General features: G+C 61.3%; 1 protein-coding gene across 1 annotated transcript; it reads right to left on the bottom strand.

Moving 5' to 3' along the window:
- Window positions 1-12,341: 12,341 nt before the first annotated feature.
- LURAP1 (leucine rich adaptor protein 1) lies at window positions 12,342-16,891 on the bottom strand. Its single transcript, XM_035333477.1, has 2 exons — window positions 16,623-16,891; window positions 12,342-14,133 (listed from the first exon to the last, which is right to left on the bottom strand). The coding sequence occupies exons 1-2, from the start codon at window positions 16,815-16,817 to the stop codon at window positions 13,477-13,479; spliced, it is 852 nt and encodes a 283-aa protein (XP_035189368.1). The 5' UTR covers window positions 16,818-16,891; the 3' UTR covers window positions 12,342-13,476.
- Window positions 16,892-17,614: the final 723 nt, after the last annotated feature.

Below are 17,614 nucleotides of genomic sequence, written 5' to 3'. Positions count from 1 at the left end.
ACCCATCCTGCCCTGGGCACCCATCCTGCCCTGGGCACCCATCCTGCCCTCAGCACCCATCCTGCCCTGGGCACCCATCCTGCCCTCCTCCCGGCAGCGCCCCGCCTGCCGGCACCGCAGCTCCCGCACCCCGGCTGCGCTCCGCGCTGGCTCCGGATCCGCTTTGCAAACCCCGGGGGAGGTTTGGCTCGGCTCGGACAGAGGGGTCGGGGGGAGGCACGACCCCAGGAGGAGCCCCCCGGTGGAGGCGGCTCGGCTGCGGGAAGCAAGGGGGGGCCGCGGGGAGCCGGGCACGGAGGAAAGCCAGGCGGAGCATCCGGGAGCCGCTCCCTCGCACAAGTCCCCGAGGGAAAAGCCGAGGCTCGGCTGCCCTCCGGACAGCGCCGGGCTCCCTTCTTTCATTATCTGCCTGGGATTTGGGCTCCGAAGGGCTGGGAGCGGGAGATGCTGGCAGAAGTTGCTGCAAGCCCGGCTGGCGAGGACGGGGGCTGAGCGGCTCCGGAGCGCACCGGGAGCAGCTGAACTTTGGGGGTTTTGAGCCACCCTTTCCCCTCGGTGGTCTCTCCACGGGTGGTCACGGCACATCGCCGCACACCGGCCCGCTGCTCCTCTCCCTGCAAGGACAGGCACCCGCGAGGAGAAGCTGGAGGAGGGCAGTTTGCCTTCTCTTTTCCGGATGACCGAAAATACCTACAGGAGCCCGTCTCCCCGGGTTTCATCAGCAAACGGCATCGGGGAGAGGGAGCCGAGAAACAAAAATGATGCTGCTCAAATTCCTTACAGCACCTACTTTTTCCCAAGGAACTCCGTGCCCATAGGGGCTCACTGTGTGCCTGTCCCGGAGTGAGGACCGATGGACCACGGACGCATCCCGACCAGGTCATGTAAGAATTCGCTAATGAGAAACCTTCCCCAGCAAGACTCCCTCTGCCTGGTTTGAAGTGTATGGTTCAGGGTAAGCACAGCAGTTTTTGCCTGTTTCTCTCCCTTTAAAATCTCTCGGGCTTGGAGATCTCTTTCCTCATTGCAATTATGATCATTTGCAACATCAGTGCCATCAAAGATTGGAGCACTTTCCTCTCCCAGATCCTCCCCAGCGTGAACAAGACTCTGAATTTGGTACAGCAAGTGGAAGCCACCACCAGCTCGGTGGTAAGTGTCCTCCAGGACCCTGAGCAGGACAACTACCTGTCCAACAGCCAGTCCATGAACTCCAGCAATTTCACCGCCGGCCTGGACCACTTGTTCCAGTACTCGTACTCGGACAATGACCAGCTTTACAAGGAGTACAAACCCCCTCCTCGTGATGCCATCCCCCTGCCCAAGGCTGTCCTCTACCTTCTCATGGCAGCCCTGGTGGTGGTGGCAGTGGCATATGCCATCGTCGGGCACCTCATCAAGGACCTCATCCACGACTTTATAGGTGAGTGTGGGCGCTTGGGGCGTGTGGGCAAAAAGAGCCTGGTGCAAATGCCTGCCAGATCTTTTCCTTGGATGTGGGTGAGCTTTAGACCGAGCCCTGGCCCTTTTACATTTATGAGAGTGTGATTTAATCCCATGTGCTGGGCTCTCCCAGCTGAGCTGCATGTTGACCAGCTTCCCAAAATAAACCCTTGGACCCCCTTCCTAAAAAAAAATAGGCTTGTGCATGCGTGTCCGTGTGTATAAACATGTATGTGAGCGTGTCTGTGCTGCGAATGCTTTTCAGCACCTTGGCCAGCTTTGACTGAGCTTGGATTAGAGGTCCCTATGATGAGAAGTTTCATGGCAACAGATGCCTGGGTACGGGATAACGACACACCGGTGTGCTGTGCAAGGAAACCTGCAACGTGAGCTCAACGCCGTGTCAGACACAGCGCATCCACAAACTCCTAGGAAACACGGCTCGGCAGCCTCGCTCCCTCACACAGTGCCTAGCACAGTGATCACAGCCTGTAAAATGATCAGGAGAAGAGTGCATATTTTTATGAGAATTGGCCTCCAGGCTCTTTCGGTTCCTGCTGGTGCTGATGGACAAGGTCCCTCATCATCGGAGACACGGGCTGGACGTGGGAAGGCAGCGGTGCCGGGCTGCTCGCAGCAAGCCCTCAGTGATGCTCTCACTATTTGCCCCATAGCTCACACGGCTGGTGGCACCGAGCCCTAAAATCCCTAGGGAAGGATGTCCCCCTGCAGGGGATTGGGGCTGAAATCCCTTTGCTCACCCCTTGCCCCCAGCCAGGGACAAATCCCCCAGGCTCCTTCTCCATGGCAGGAGGGAGATGGCACTCATCTGGAGCAAAGCCCATGCAGTTATTCATGGTTCCCCTTTATTTCACCACTCCTGGGGTGCAGGGGCTGCACCCCCCCAGAACACCAAGCCTGCACGGTGGGCAGCTTCTGCTCCTTGCTGGTGAAGCCACCTCGGGCAGGGGTCCCCGTGTGGGGACAGGTATTTGGGACAGGAGGGGGACAAACCTCCTGGCAGGGCTTCAGGGTCTCACGTGAGGCTCAGCTCTGGAAAGGGCAGGGAGCTGCTCTGGAGAGTGTTCTCCCCCCAGCTGGAGGGAACAAAAACAGTCTTCAGGTGTTATATTTAACACTTAATCAGCAGCTTTCTGGGGCTGTAACGTCTCCCAGCTCTGCCGCTCATCTGACTTAACGTTGCCTTCCTGACGAAGGTAAGCAGCAGCGACAACACCTAAAAATACACGTCCTGCCCTGAGATGCTCGCGGGACCGGGTCAGAGTGCGTGCCCCCCCAGTGCTATCTGCAGCCCCGGTGACCTTGGGCAGAGCATGCTGGGCACCTTTGGCTTCTTCCTCTGTGTGGGACGGGGTAAGAGGGGTGCCCTGTGCCTTGCAAAGCCCTTTGCTGCCTTTGCAGAGGGATTCCCAAAGCCTTTGGCAGCTCCAGGGCCAAGGGGGTGCAGGGACAGAGCTGGGGGCTGCCCAGGCCATGTCTGGTCGGGAGCAGCCTGTCCCAGGGGGGATGCCCCCACCATGCCGGGCTCCTTCCCTGCTCCAACAGAGGTGGCATCTCCCCAAAACGGGGTCAGAAACCCAGCTGAGTGCCTGTCCCAAAGTCAGTGTCCGGGGCTGTCCCATTTAGCACTCTGTGCCCATCGCCACACCGTTTGCAACGAGCCAGCCCTCGGAGGGGAGCAGGCGAGGTCGTGTTTGTTCCCGCCACCAAGCTGCAGCCTTTGAGGAGAAGGTTGCTTTTGAATAAGTTTGCCTAAAATGACTTTTGGGGCAGGACAGAAGGACTTGGGGACAGTAAATCAGGAGGCGGCCTATCAGCTGCTCTAACACAGTGCCCAGATTTATACACTCGGCAGCAGCTCAACTCTCTGCTCTCAGCATTTCTGTGCTAATCATATTGAGAAGGATACAGAGACAGATGGAAATAAGATGCCAAAGGGCTAGAGCCTGTTTCGGGGAGATTAAAGTATGAATAGTTAATCGCTACTTTGAGCATCCCCTCAGCAACGTTGGGGACGGCTTTGACTCCTCATCAGCAGCTTGTAGGGCACGGCTGGCAGTCGGAGCACTGCCCGGCTCCTGCGGACCCCACAAAGTGCTCAGTTTGGGGTGGCAGAGAGGCTCCTTGGTGCCTTTCCCCTGTAAAATCCAAGGGGGCATTTCTTTGAAAATTCAGTGAGATCTTGGCCTCGTTGGTGGCCCCGCAGCCCCGGGGAGACAAGTGGTGCTGCGATGCTCAGCACAGTGGGAAGGAGCTGGAGATTTTCCTGGAGAGACCTGGCCAAGGAAGTGTCCGGGGAGAAAAAGCACTGGGCAAAATTCCTGGGGGAGCTCCACCAGCAAGGCTTTGGGGAAGGGGCTGTGAGGAAATAGAGTGGCTGACCCCAGCTCTGAATTCTACAAATTCATCGGGTACCTCCGTGCAGGGATGGAGGTGAGCCCCCAAGGAGGAAGGCTGCTGAGTGCAGATCAGCCCCGGCTAAGACAAATCGGACTGAAGCCTTTGGAAAGCAGCTTAACGCGGAGCGAGGGGGAGCTGCCGGAGACAGCAAGTGCCGGCTTGGCAAATTACAAGGCTGTCACCAACGTAGGGAGCGCCTAATTACTGCAATCCTCAGGAATCAGCCCGCCCTCCCTCCTCCAGCCCCAGCGGTTCGCTGCAAATCGCCCTTATTTAAACGCAAAATACAGAAAAGGGGGAAAAAAGGGGGAAAAAAAAAAAAAAAAAAAAAAGGAATTAAATTTTTAAAAAGTTTGACTCAAAACAAAGCAGTTGCCATGGGGACTGCGGCACGGGTGATGCCCAAGGAAAGCACAGCGCTGTCTGCAAGGGAAGGAGCCGCTGCTGTGCGTGGGAGCCTGTGCTCCACCGTGTCCCCTGGGTAAACCGAGGTCTCCTCTGCCTTGCTGATCCCCAGAGGACACCCAAATTCCTTTGGGAATGGTCCTGAGGCAGAGGCAGGGCAGGTTCTGGGGGTGCAGTGCTTGTTGGTGGCTTTGGGACTGCTCAAAACCCCGAGCTGTTCTCGCAGCGGGGTCTCTCTCCTTCTCCCTCTTGCCCACTAGCTGGATTTTTATTTTCCAGCCTTATCTCCATCCACCACGTTTTTTGGGCTTCTTTGGGAAGCCGTTTCCTCAAACAAAAGAAATCGTACATGAATGTAGCGTGGCTGAAAATAGCCGCTGGGTGATCCTGCGGGGAGCTGGGCTCTGCCTTCCACTGCTCCCTCGCAGACCCGCAGGGCCCTTTGGATGCTGCAGCCCGCGGCTCCTCCGGGAGGCTGGGACTGCGCCTTGTGTCAGGCCCAGCACAGAGGGCTTACGTCTCCATTTCGGGCTCTGTTTGGAGGATGACTTCGTTTGCCCACCAAAGTTACGGGGAGAGACAGGGTCAGGTTGCCCTCCGTGCCCCCATATCGGTGCTAACCCACCCCTGGCACTCCCCCCCTGCCTCAGTTTCCCCTTTGGGGTGCCTGTCCTGCTGCAGAGAGGGCACCCATGAGCTGACGTCTGTCTGGCTGGCTGTGGCCAGCTCCTGCCCTGCTGCAGACCCATGGGTCGGGAACTGCTTCCAACGAGGAGGCAATTCTGCTCCCGGCGCTGGAACAAGGGCTTTTTTAGCAGCTGTTTTCACACCCAGCTCCATTTAAAGCAAATAAAACCCGAACACGAGGTTGATTGTTCATCTAACACATTTCCCCTTCCGCTGCTGGTTTCCATCTCTGCGGGGAGCGTGAACGTCTCGCCCGCTGGGTTGCATTTCAATTGCAGCCCTTTCCCTGCTCCCTCTGCTCCTCTCCTGGCCCCAATCCTCATCCCAGTGAGAAACCCCTGCTCTATCAAGGGCACAGCCAGACCCATTTTCGTGGCACATATGTCAAAGTGCTAACATCAGAGCAAAAGTGCCTCTATTAGGGTCAGATTCAAACTAATTACACAGGGAGAACAAGGGCTTTAGCCCTCTGAAAACAGCCTGAATGGTTGTGCGGGCACCCCACTGCATCCCAGGAGTCCCGCAGCTGGGATGCTGCCTCGCGCCGAGCCAGGCAGCACAGGGCACTTTGTGCCAGGTCGCTCAGCTATTTAGGGAGCGACGCTGTCCTGCAGCTCCCGATGTACCCGGGCTGCCCTATCTCCGCTCCCCAGCTGCTCTGGATCAATGGCTCTGCATCGATCCCCAGCGCCGTGCTTCCACCCTGCCAGGCTCCAGCAGGCACCGATGGGAGAGCAGGAAGGGGACTGAGAGCCAGGTGCTGCTCCCCCAGCCTGGCTGGAAAGTCACTTTGGGGTGTTCACGGGGGTGTTGGTGCATGCCTGCGTGCCCTGACTTTGCAGCCTGGCCCCTGTTAGAGGGGTTCCTGTGTGTGTGCAAAGGAGTGCAGCTGCTGCAGCCTGGTTTCCTTGATTTCTAGCTGGACCATGTGTAAATGTGAAGGTTTACTTTGCTCCAAAACAGGATTTCATTTTCCTCTTGGTGGTAATTTTGTTCATTTTATGTTGCTTGTGTGCTAAAAATGTATGTGATGGAGAGAGAAATACCCATCACGATGCTAAGGGCTCTACCTACCTTCAGCCTGTAACCACCGTCCCTCAGCTCCTGGCTGCTCAGCACCCTCTCTTAGCTGTTTGCAAACCCTCCTGCAGCATTTATCATCAGAGATTTCTAACTCGTACTTGTGTGTGATGTGAGGTGCAGCACACCATCCCCATCCAAACCCCATCCCATCCCCATCCCCTTCCCAACCCCTTCCCCATCCCATCCCCATCCCAACCCCATCCCATCCCCATCTGAAATATCACCTGCCGGCTCCACGCGGGGCCTTGCTGCCCTCCCCAGTTTCCCCCATCCACACACGGCAGCCACAGGCCTCAAATGGCCACAAATAACGTGTAATTGTGTAATTACTTCACTCCTTACTTACACAGTCAAATCATAAAGGCATCGCAGTAAATACCCTCTAATGACAGCCTAATTACATCTTCCTGCAGATTACCGGGTAATTAGATCCAGCAGGCTCCAGAAATAATTCCCAGGGAAGCAGCGGTTCGGATTAGCGCGCGCAATCCTGCCCGCACGCACCCGGGGAGCAGACCGAGCGCCAGCCAGCGACGTCCCCTCGGGCGAGGGCATGCTGAGAGCCTTTTGCTGATCCCTCCCGGTGCTCTCCCAAAAAATCCCCTGCATTTCTCCCTTTACCACCACCGTGTCCGGCTCTTGTGCTTCTTGCTGCCCACACGCATCCCCAGGAGCTCGCCACCCGGCCACCAAGTGCCACCTCCCCTTGCTCACGGGTGCTCAATAATATTTTCTTCTCTTCCCACTGCCTTCGCACCCTCTGCACCCTGCAGCCCCCGGGATGCTTCGGGACCCCTCACCCAACCCTCTGTCTCCTCGGCTGATTCCCCATCCCCAGGTCTTCCCGGCCGGGCCGGCTCCCACCGGAGTTTTAGCGCTGACGTCAAGGAAAGGCAGCCGAGGGCTTTAATAGTATTTGTGGGAGGCAATCTCGTTACGGCCTTCCGGCTCCTCGCCATGCCAAGCGAGGGCTGCGGCTGGCCCAGGTGCTCGCAGAGGCAGGGGACGCCCACCCCTCTGCTCCCCCGCGGTGGGCTTTGGCCCAACCGGGTCTTCAACCCCCATCGTACCTGGGACACGTTACCCAGCTCCTCCCTCTGTGGCTGTGATCCAGTTGATCCCTCGCCCCTTCCACCCCTGCTTGGTCAGACCAGGAATTAGGGACCAGACACCCATCCCAGAGAGCGTCCCGGTCCCCCTTGAAGATGTTTCCGCTGCCACTGTGCCCTACCCAGCCCCAGGGACACCTCTCTCCTGGTTTTCCCCAACTTTCCTTATCCCATTTCTGGTGCCTCCCCCTCCCCGTTTGTCTCTCCCTGCCCCAGAAATAGCAGATATTTGGGAATCAGCAGCTTTTGCCTCCCCCAAACTACAGCCCCTCATGCTGCAGGGGATGTCCTGGTCACAGCACCATCCAGCAGCGACCTCTGGGCTTTGGGGGAATCAGTCACCCCGGGTGTGAGCCACGTCCCCAGGGCAGCCCCATGGCACCCAACGGGGGTCCCAAGCCCCGGCATGGCTGTGACACCCTCTCGTGGTGCTTGTGGCCCCGGCCACAGCTCCCAGCTGCTGGCTCAGCCCTGCTTGTCCTATTTCAGCTGCAGCCACATCCGAATGTCACACGGTTATTTAACCGTCCCCTCCATTTCTGACAGTAAAAAGCTGTGGCACAAAACACCTTGCCTTCCTGTGCCGGGGAGCCCAGATGCACGCTTTGCTTCGGAGACGCTTAATTTTAATTTTGAGGATTAGCAGCGTGATTTCATTTGCCTGAGCCAGGAGGGCTTCCAGAAAGCGGCAGCTTGAGAAATGGCACAGTGTGGAGAAAAGCAGAAAATTTAAAAAAGTGGCAAAAAGCCAATCCTGTAGCTTCGGGGTGGTGGGACAGGGGCTGGGAGGGCGAGGGACCCTCCTGGGTGTTAGCACCCAGAACTTGGGATGTGATGGAGGATGGGGATGGAGGATTCCCCAGTGGGCACGCTGGGTTTTGGACCTGGGAACACTCTGAAATAACCAGGGGCTTGTTCTGTGCTTTTCCCTCCTCCGTCCCCAGACTGGATCTTCGGCCCGAGCCCGGACGACAACAGCAACAAAAGCGACGTCAACTGCATCAGCAGCAGCCTCAACGAGATGGGCGAGGGGCCCGAGGCGCCGCGGCGCCGGGACCGCCAGCCCCTCGACGTGGCCATTGCCATCAGCGAGACCTGCCACCTGCCGCAGCAGACGTGACCGGCGGCACAGGACGCGTGGCATGGATGGGGAAGGACCGGGGGAAACGTCTCCTGGGTCCCCTCTCGCCACCAGCAGGACCGTCGGGCTGGACAAACGGGTGCTGCTCTCCTGCAGAACCCCTCGCAGGGACAGGTGGCAGGGGGACAAGCAGAGGTGGCGGTCGTCGCCGTGCCGTGGGGTGAAGAGCTCCTTGTCCTCGTTGTGCCAAGCCCTAAGGACATGGCCAGGGGGGACAGGAGGGCTCGGGGGTCCTGCCCCGGTGGCTGCCCGTGGGTCTGTGCCCCCTCTTTCTTCCCCGTGAATTGCAAAAAGGCAACTGGAGAAATGCACCGCGAGGACGGAGCCGTGAGAGGGACACGGCAGAGGGGGGACAGGTGGCGCTTTGGGATACCATCATCCCGTGCTATGGGGTTACGGGATGGTGGTGAAAAGGGTGAAGGAGCAGGGGGCAGACAAGGAGAAATGGGGGTGTCCACCCAAATCCCCGCTCACAGCCCCCCACAGCCTCCTTGTCCCCCTTGCCATGCTGTTTGTCCCCCTGCCCCGTGCCCAAGGCAGACGGACAGGCAGGGCCCCACCTGCAGCAAACCCAGCTCTTTGGGGTGCGGGGGCTGGGGGGAGGCAAAAATAAATAAATAAATACGCCTGGGGGCCTGATCCTGGTCAAAGGCAAACGGTCCAGCCTGAGGCAGCCCGGCCACCCCGCAGCGGGGCCTGGACCTCATCCAGAACCCCACCGGCCCCACAGAAACAGTGATGGTGCTGCGGTGGTCAGGGCGGTGGTGTCACGGCTGGGGGGGCTGGGGGGAGATGGGGGCTGTTCTGCATGGGTGGGCAGAGCCAGGGGGTGACACTTGTCCCCTTAATTGTGTGTGTGTGTCCCTGCCCCACGAGGTAGGGACATCCCTGCCGATCCCACCATGCAGCACCCCCTCCCTCTGCCCCACCACTCCAGCCCTGAGGAAGGATTTGGGGTCCCGGGGAGGTGCCAGCCCTGTTGGCCCCCAGGACTGGGGTGGCACCAATGGAGCTGGCTGGGGGCTGGGGAACATGGGAGGGTGCCAGGGGGACAGGAGCTTGTTTGGGGTGGCTGGTCTCCTCCTTCCCCTGCCTGTTCAGTATCACGGGGCTGGGTATTGGGGTCCCTCCGGTCCCCCTGGGCACTTGAGGCCAGGTCCCTCTGTCACCCGCTGTCCTCGGAGTGGGATGTGAAGGAAGGAGCCAAGCTCCCTCCTGTGGCCGCCAGCTCCTTCCAGGCCTCCTGCAGCCAGGACCCCTCCACGCGAGCCTGGTGGAGCAGCAGGACAAGGCTCAGGACCCAAAAAGGGGCAGAGAAGGAAAAAGGAGGAGGTTGTCCTGCAAAGCGGCACGACTGAAAGGCGGCGAGCACCAAGCACGTGGCAGAATCCTGCGCTGGGTCTGCCTGCAGCTGGTTTCTTCACCGACCCTGCTGGGCCCTGCCAAACCGCCGAGGACATCGGTGTCCTGTGTCACCTTCCTCCACATCCCCAAATCCATGCAGCACCGTGCCTTTCCCCCTGGACGTGGCAGGAGAAATTGCCCAGGTGCTGAGCCCTGAGCACATTTTTGAGCCCTCAGCCCTTTCTCCTGGAGATGCTGGAGGCAGAGCGAGCATTTTGGCACAGCCTCACAGACAGGAGGCTCCCAGCCCCAAACACAGCCTCGGACCCCCGTGGGGTGGGCATAACATCTGGGGGAGAAGCAGAAGGGGCTGGTGGAGCCTGGTGGGCTCCTTCCTTCCTAATCCTTCCCGCAGCAAGAGGGAAACTGAGGCAGGGGAGGGGGAAGCTCCACACAGCCACACATTTGGATACAGCCCTGAGACCTGAGCTTCAGCGTTTTAATTGCCCCAGATTGGCTGCAGGTTCCCAGCCTGCATGCAGCATGTTTTAACCTTCTGCTGTTTCTGCTTATGGTGCTCACAGAGGCTGTCCTTATATCCAGCAGAGGCTGTCCTTATGTCCAGCAGAGGCTGTCCTTATATCCACCCCCAGGAGCGGGGCAGCACGGGAAATCCCGCCAGAGGCTGTGCAGCCCTTGCTCATGCTGATTTTCCCCTGGTCCTTATCTCCCACGGCCTCTTTGCAACGTGTTTACTGTAATTTTCCCTTTAAACACCCCGTGGAAAAAACAACAGAGGGGTTCTTTTAGGTCAGGTTGGGCTAAGATGGTAAAAGCAGATTAATTTCTCAGAAGAGCAATACAGATTTTCCTTCCTCTCCCTCCCACCGGGGACCTGAGCAGGGCTGGTGGGCAGGAGGTGGTGACGAGGTGACCCCAAAAGGCCAAGGGTCACACAGTGGTCACACAACCTTTGGTGTCACCCTTGGGGTGGCACAGAGCGGAGCGTCCCCAGCCCCGTAAGGGAACGGGGGGGACATTTCCTAAGTGACAGGTCATGCGGGAGAAGGTGGCACATCTGGAGCATCCTCCCCAGGGGACATGAGGCAGGGAACTGAGCCTGGAGCCCAAACCCACAGCCTGTCCTTGTCCCTTCATCCCAGCAGATGCCTGCAGAGCTGTGCCTATGTCCCCCATCCAAAACCAGCCACAGCTACACGGGAAATTTGGGTACCAGGGCCAAATCTAGACCCAAGCTGGGAACATCCTAGCTGGAGACAGGCTGGGAAGGGGTTGCTGTTCCAGGATGCTGCCAGAGCCAGGAATGCAAAGGGGTCCTGAGCATGAAGACAGGCAGGACAGGGGAGCTCGGGTATGGGACTGGTGTCCCCAGGGGTTCACCGTTGTGCTCAGACCAGCGCCAACATTTCAGCTTCCCCAGGAGAGCACCCCTGCTGCCGAAGCACAGCGGCGCTGCAGCTCCCCACCAAGGGTTACGCCGGCAGGGAGGGACGGGAGCTGTGAGGCATGGGCAGAGCATTTGCTGCGGGGGCCAGAAGGGATTTTTGAGATGCCGAGGAGCCTCCGCCGAGGTCCCACGCTGATTGTTTGCAGCGCAGCCCCATGAGCAGAGGCAGATGGGTTTGGGGAGGAGGGACAGAGATAAGGGAGCACAGCCAGCACCACGGCACCCTCCTGGCACTGAGTACTATGAGGTGCCTGGGTCACCCCACAAAGCACAAAGGCAGCAGAAAGCAGGGCTCTGCTAGCCCGTTTGGACCCATTATGTCTAGACTTTCTTATCTCTACATCCCCAAGCTGGTGCCAGAGGCAGGGCGGTGGCGGGGAGGCGCAGGACAAGCCGGTGCTCGCGTGTGGCATGGAGCCGGCTCGGGTGCATTTTCCAGCAGCCCCAAATCGCAGCGTTTTCCTCCCAGCATCTGCTCCTGGAGCAGCGCAGCCCTGCACCAGTGCAAGGGACAGCAGGGAGCATCCTGCTGCAACACGCACCGGGGCATGGGGTGCAGCATCAAGCCTGCCCCCCCCCCAGCCCCCTTTCACCACCTCCCCAGACCATGGCCATGCTGGATGCCACGCCTCCGACCGTGGGACCCAGCTCCAGGCTCTTCCCTCCCTGGGTGCAAGGGTCGATATCAATTATTAAATGGCCTCAGAGCTTAGGGGACAGGCTCTCTGGGGGGCACGCAGGGAGGGGAAAGCCCAGGGGACTTTTTAACAGCTCTCCATGCTAGTTATTAAAGCGTTTTACTGCCTCGTTAAGGCAGCCTAATCTCTGTGTGTATCTAAAAAGAAGGAATTGGCTCGCTGGTGGTGTTACACCAGAGGTGGGTGTTTTCTGGCACTGGCTCAGCTCCAGCCCGGCTGCTTTATCTGCTTGTTTTCCTGCCGGGTCCCAGCGCCAAACCGCCCCGTGACAGAGCCTGCACCCACCCACGGGCACTCTGCAGCCCCCAGACACCCACCTGGCAGCAAGGCAGACATCCCCCGGGGGGACAATACCCCAGGGAGGTTTGGGACGTGTTGGGACATCCCCCCCTCCATCTCCAAGGTCTGGATTTTGGGGGATATCCAAGTTTGGGGGCTGTGGGTAGCAGGGACAGGGAAGCTGGCCCCAGGGCATTCCCAGCAGGGGTAGGAGCCTCCCCCCCAACACCTCTGCGAGCTCCCCAAAGCACCAACAGCATGGCCTTGGAGAAACGCAACCATTTATTAAGCCAGATATTTTTGTCGACAGCAGTTTCAGCAATGCTGGAGGACTTCAGGTTCCCCCCCAGGGACCCCCAGCGGGTTCACAGCATGCAGAGCTCAAGGAAAAGCCAGGGACCGCGGTGGCTCCGCAGGAAGCCATGAGAAAGGTCTTTGTTCTGGAAAGGCCTTCCCTCTCTCTTGGCTTCCCAGCGGTTTCGGGAGGCATTGAACCAATTCCCACCACCCCAACACGGACAGAGACAGGATTTAGCTCACAGATGGAGGGGAAAACCTGCGCCGAGGCAAGCAGGCGGCTGTCACAGCACCCAGCTGGGGCCAAGAGCTTCCAGGCTCGTTCCCCCACCACCTGAAGCTGTGGGATGCCGAGGTCCTTCCCCGCATCATCTGTTGGAGGGAGCTGACCCTGCCCGAGGCAGCACAGCTCCAGCACAAGCCATGCTCTGCAAGCCGGGGTGCTGGGGGGCATAGCGGGCGGGTGGTGGCAGGCACAGGAAGAAGCCAAGGCTCACAGGGCACAGAAGACATCCCTAGGGCAGGGTCACTGCAAATCCATGCTGGTGGAGGAGCCTCGAAGCACATTGGGAAACTCCCACTTTGCTTTGCCCTTCTGCAGGCACGTGGGGAAGGGAGATTTGTGCCAAAATCCCTCCTCCCCAGGGCACCGAGCAGCCCATGAAGCAGCCACGGTGCCCACCCCACCACGTTGCAGGGCACCGAAACCACCTGCCCCGCCAGGGAAGGGGATTTTGGCATCGACCGCGGGCTGCGGCCCCAGGTCCTCCAGGTCAGACCTACCCTTGAGGGATGCTGGCCTTGAAGAGGGCGATGGAGACAAGCACACCCAACGGGGGTGTTCAGCTCACACCAGAGCAAAGGATTAAATTTAGGGGGACCCACCTCGCCCTGCCTCTCCCACAAACTGCCCGCGGGGTGGGCAGCCCGCCCCCAGCCCCTCTGAGCTGCGTTCGCTGTCAGGGGACTCCGAGGGACAAGGGGACACGACCCAACTGCCCTGACCTCCCTCCCAGCCAAACCACGCTCCCAAGCAGGGCTGAATGAAGCAGAGCAGGTGATGAGGGGAGCCAGGCCAGGGCATGAAGGTCAGCAGAGGGGCTACAAGAACGTCACGTCGTCCTGGGACTGGAGCCAGCGCCAGTGGGTGTCGTACTCCGCGTGCAGTTTGCTGGTGAGTTTGCAGTTCTCCGAGTCGGCCTCAGCTTTCCGAGCCTTCCCGCTCAGGTTCCCCTTCCCCATCCTTTCCCCGGCCCCCGCTGGCACTTTGGGGTCTTTGCCCGGTTCCAAAGAGCCGGGCTGCTTGCCCAAGTAGCCGTTGGCCACCTGGAGCTCCTGGGCAAACCGCTGCTGGTCCGGGGCAAGGTCTGCGGGGGGCCACTCGTGCTCCGCTTTGCCCTTCTCCGGCTTCCCAAGACCCCTCTCGGGATCCATCCTGCCCCAGTCCTGCTCGGCCCTACCCAGGGCTCTCGCGGGAGGCTCGGCGGCGTTTTGGGAGTACTCGTCCATGTCGTCAGCCAGCGTGTCCAGGTAGCTGCCGACCGAGATGCTGTCCAGGGGGGGGTCCTGCAGGCTGTCCCAGCTGCCCCGCCGCGAGGCCGCCTGGCTGCCCGCCAGGCTGTATTGGCTGCTGGCCAGGCTGCTGCCGCGGCTGGGCAGCGCGCTCCGCTCCTCCAGCAGCCATTTCACCGCCTCGATGCCCTCGTTCACCAGCACCAGCTGCTGCAGGATCTTCACGTCCACCGCCCGCAGGTAGGCCTGGGTGAAGGGGATATGGAGAGCACGGCTCAGCGGGGGCACGGTGCGCTTCGCCCCCCTCCATCCCCGGCCCCCAGAGACCTACAGCCCCAAATTCCACCCCCGTGGTCCTGTCCGAGACATGGGGACCCCATCATCAAGGATCAACAGCTTATGGCACTCACACGGCCATCCCCATCCCTGGGGATATGGGGTCCCTATCACCTATGTCCATGGGGATATGGGGCCGGGGGAAGCTGTCCGCAGAGCTGCAGCTCCTGCAGGAACATCTGGTTTCCTAACGGGAAGCCCGGCGTGCCAAGACATTCCTGGCCGTATGATACTCACCGCCGAAAGCCACTGGATTTCCCCTGCACGGGGAGGAAATATTTTGCCAGGAAAGGGAATAAAAAGGCAGAGGGGGCGGGGGAGAGGGAGAGAAAACCACGGCGAGCCAGGTAGGGGCAGCCGGTGCGAGGGGAGCTGCGAGCTGGGATAATGTGGGCACAGCATCTCCAAAGGCAAATCCCCGCTGGAGGTCTGGGAGCTGGTGAGACACAGCTACATCCTCAGCCGAGGGAAAAGCTGCCCTGAGCGTGCCCTGCAGGTCTCTGGGGAGCCCCATCTCCGGTCCCACGGCTGGCACCGGGACAAAGCCGCCGGGGGGAGCCTGGGAAAGCTCCAGACAGAGGTTTCGGCACGTGATGGCTCACAGCTCAGAGGATGCAAAGAAAAAGGGCAAACGCTTATAGGGACCCGACACCACCCCCCTGCCCCTCCACAGGCCCATCAGGCTGGATTTAAAAATAAATAAATAAATCATGAAGGGATGAGAGAGCTGCAGCCAGCCCAGACTGGGGCAGGAGCCAGCTGTGAGCTGCAGAAACTTCCTTTCTAGGCAAGTTATTTCACAAACCGCCTCCGACGGACTTTTCCGCACGCTCCGAAAGCATCTGGCCTTGGCACAGAGGACGCGCCGGACAAGGAGAAATTGCATTTTTCTCCACCACATCCAGCTGCGGCGGGCGGGGAGGCGAGGGGGGAGCGGGGCCCTGAGGTCAGAAGCCACCCCTCTTTAAGGGATGGGATCCCGATGAGGGATGCTCCCCAGATTCGGTGTCCTTGGCTGATCTGCTGCGATTTCAGACCAGCCCCTGCACCCCTATAAGCATCCAGGTGAGGGCAGCGTGGAAGGACACGGGGATCCTACAAGAAGCCAGCTGCCCCTTATGCCCCTGTCCCTGCAAGTGGCAGCAGCAGCCAGCGAGGAGCAAGGTGACCGCGGTGCCCAGTGCGTGGCACGGGACTGGGGGACACAGGACTCCCTGCTCTGGGATGTGCCTCGGTTTCCCCCAGCACGCTGTGCCCCCACATCCTCCTGAAATGTCCCCTCCCAAAAGCGAGCAGCGACCCCAGCACAGCCCGACCCAGTAGGGTCACGGCCCTTCGTCCCTGCCCAGCACCCACGTGTTGGTGTTTTCTCCCCTCAGGGCTGACAGATTTGGGGTAATGGGAGGAAATCAGCCAAAAGGTCTGGGGACAAGGCTGGAATTAGGATTTCCGCCCTGACAAGCACCACCTCTGCCCTGTCCCCTCCATCCCCAAGGGCATTAAAGGGCAGCCCAGCACCAGGGCAGGATGCGCTCCCCCACCCCAAAGCCTCTCCCCTCACTCCCACAAGCAGGATCATGCCCCTGAGGATAAAACATCCTCTTCGGGTCGGGAAAATGTGGGAATTCGCTGCTTCCTCCCCACACCGCCCACGCCAGGCAAGCCTCTCCTCCCAGCACGGCTGCGGCTGGGAGCCACGCGTGGTGCTGTGCCCACGGGGGGGCGTTTCGGGTCCTGCCCGGGGGCTGGGGGCGATGATGGGGACGGGGCAGGGGGCCATGACCCCGCTGACCCCCCCCGACCCTGCCTGCCCCCCGGTTTGGGGCCACGCTGCCGGCCCCGCTGCGTGGGGTGGGGATGGGCAGGAAAAGCCCCCAGGTCGCTGCTGAGAGCCGGGGATTATAAAATACGGCCCAAATCGGGGCCCTGAGGGGTGTCGCGGGCGTTGAGGTGGCCTTCATCCTCCTCCTCCTCCTCCTCCTCCTCCTCCTTCTCCTCCTCCTCCTCTACCCAGCAGCCGGGCTCTGGACCTTCCCCCCCGGCTCAGAGTACAACCACGCAGTCAAGGGGCACCGGGGCCGCCCGGGTCGGCCTCCCAGGCCTCGCCGCCGCTCTGCTGGCGGGACTGAACCGCCGGTACGGCCGGTGCAGCCGGTGCCGGGGGCTCCCTTTCCCTATGGAAACGCCGCTCCCGTGCGTGGGAGCGCCCCCGCCGCCCAACCCCGCCCCGCTCCCCGAGCCCAGCGGCTCCTCCCGGTGCCGGCGGGGAGGTGCCGAGGACCGGCCCGTGCCCGCGGCCACCCCCTGGGCAACCGGGGCGGGCTCAGCAGCACCGCAGCCCGGTAGCCCGCAGCTCCCCCGCCCCGCGCTCCCCTCCGCCCGCCGGTGCCGGCACTCACCAGCTCCAAGCGGAGCGCGCGGAGGCGGTCGGCGAGCGGCGGGCGGGCACCGCGAACGGGCACCGGGAGCACCGGGAGCGGCACCGGGAGGGGCTCGGCCCGCAGCCCCCGCAGCAGCCCGGCGGGCGGCCGGCGGCCCAGCTTGCCGGTCAGCTCCCGCAGGTCCGCGGGCAGCGCCTCCCCGCCGCCCTCCATGCGGCCGGCACCGGGCGGCACCGGGCGGCGGCACCGGGCGGCGCTGTCACCGAGGCCACGCCCCCTCCGTTGCAAGCCACGCCCCCTTCCCACAAACCACGCCCGTCTTTCCGCAAGCCACGCCCCCCTCCGCCGCAGCCCCGCCAGCGTTCTCCCCTCCGCATAAGCCACGCCCCCACCGCCGAAGCCACGCCTTCCGGTCGCCAGACCACGCCCCTCGTGGGTGCGGTGGGCGGGGCTACGCGAGGCCACGCCCCCTCGTCTCGCGGCGCTCTGCGGCGCCGGAAGCGGCGCGGCCCCGCCGGTGCTGAGGGGGCAGTGGCGGCGCCCAGCAGGGCGCGGAGCGGGCCCGGCTCCCGGCTCGCCGTGAGTAGCGCCGGGACGCGGTCCCGCGCCGGAACAGGGCCTTGTGCTGTCTTCACGAACCCCGCAACCGGCCCCGGGAGGCCTGGGCCCACCGCACGCCTCCTGCGGCCTCCTCCGGGCCTCCCCGGGGAGGCCTCGGCCGGGCCTTGGGCCTGCTCACCACAGCACCGGGGGCGTTGGGGGCTCTCCAGCAGCACCAGGAGGGGTTGGGGCCGCCGCCCCTCAGCGCCGGGGGGGGCTGGCTCGGGGCAGGGCCCTCAGGAGCCTCTGGGGCCAGGGGGTTTCTCCTTGCTTCGCATTCAGGTGGTTTATGAGGTGGGTGAGGAGGTCTGGCACAGCTCCTGGCTGTGTTTGCTTGCTCACCCACAGCTGACAGGCGCTGGTTTTGCTGCAGAAGGGGTTTGAACCTCAACCTGTGCCCACCCCTTCCC

Source organism: Oxyura jamaicensis, chromosome 8 (genome assembly GCF_011077185.1).
Source record: "Oxyura jamaicensis isolate SHBP4307 breed ruddy duck chromosome 8, BPBGC_Ojam_1.0, whole genome shotgun sequence".
Taxonomy (NCBI): domain Eukaryota; kingdom Metazoa; phylum Chordata; class Aves; order Anseriformes; family Anatidae; genus Oxyura; species Oxyura jamaicensis.
The sequence above is the reverse complement of the archived record's forward strand: the minus strand, read 5'-3'. Positions and strand labels throughout refer to the sequence as shown.

Coding starts and splice junctions, on each gene's coding strand:
- LURAP1 (XM_035333477.1), bottom strand. CDS start 16,817: ATGGAGGGCGGCGGGGAGGCGCTGCCCGCGGACCTGCGGGAGCTGACC. Junction 14,134..16,622: donor GCGCGCTCCGCTTGGAGCTG/GTGAGTGCCGGC, acceptor CCCTTCACCCAG/GCCTACCTGCGGGCGGTGGA.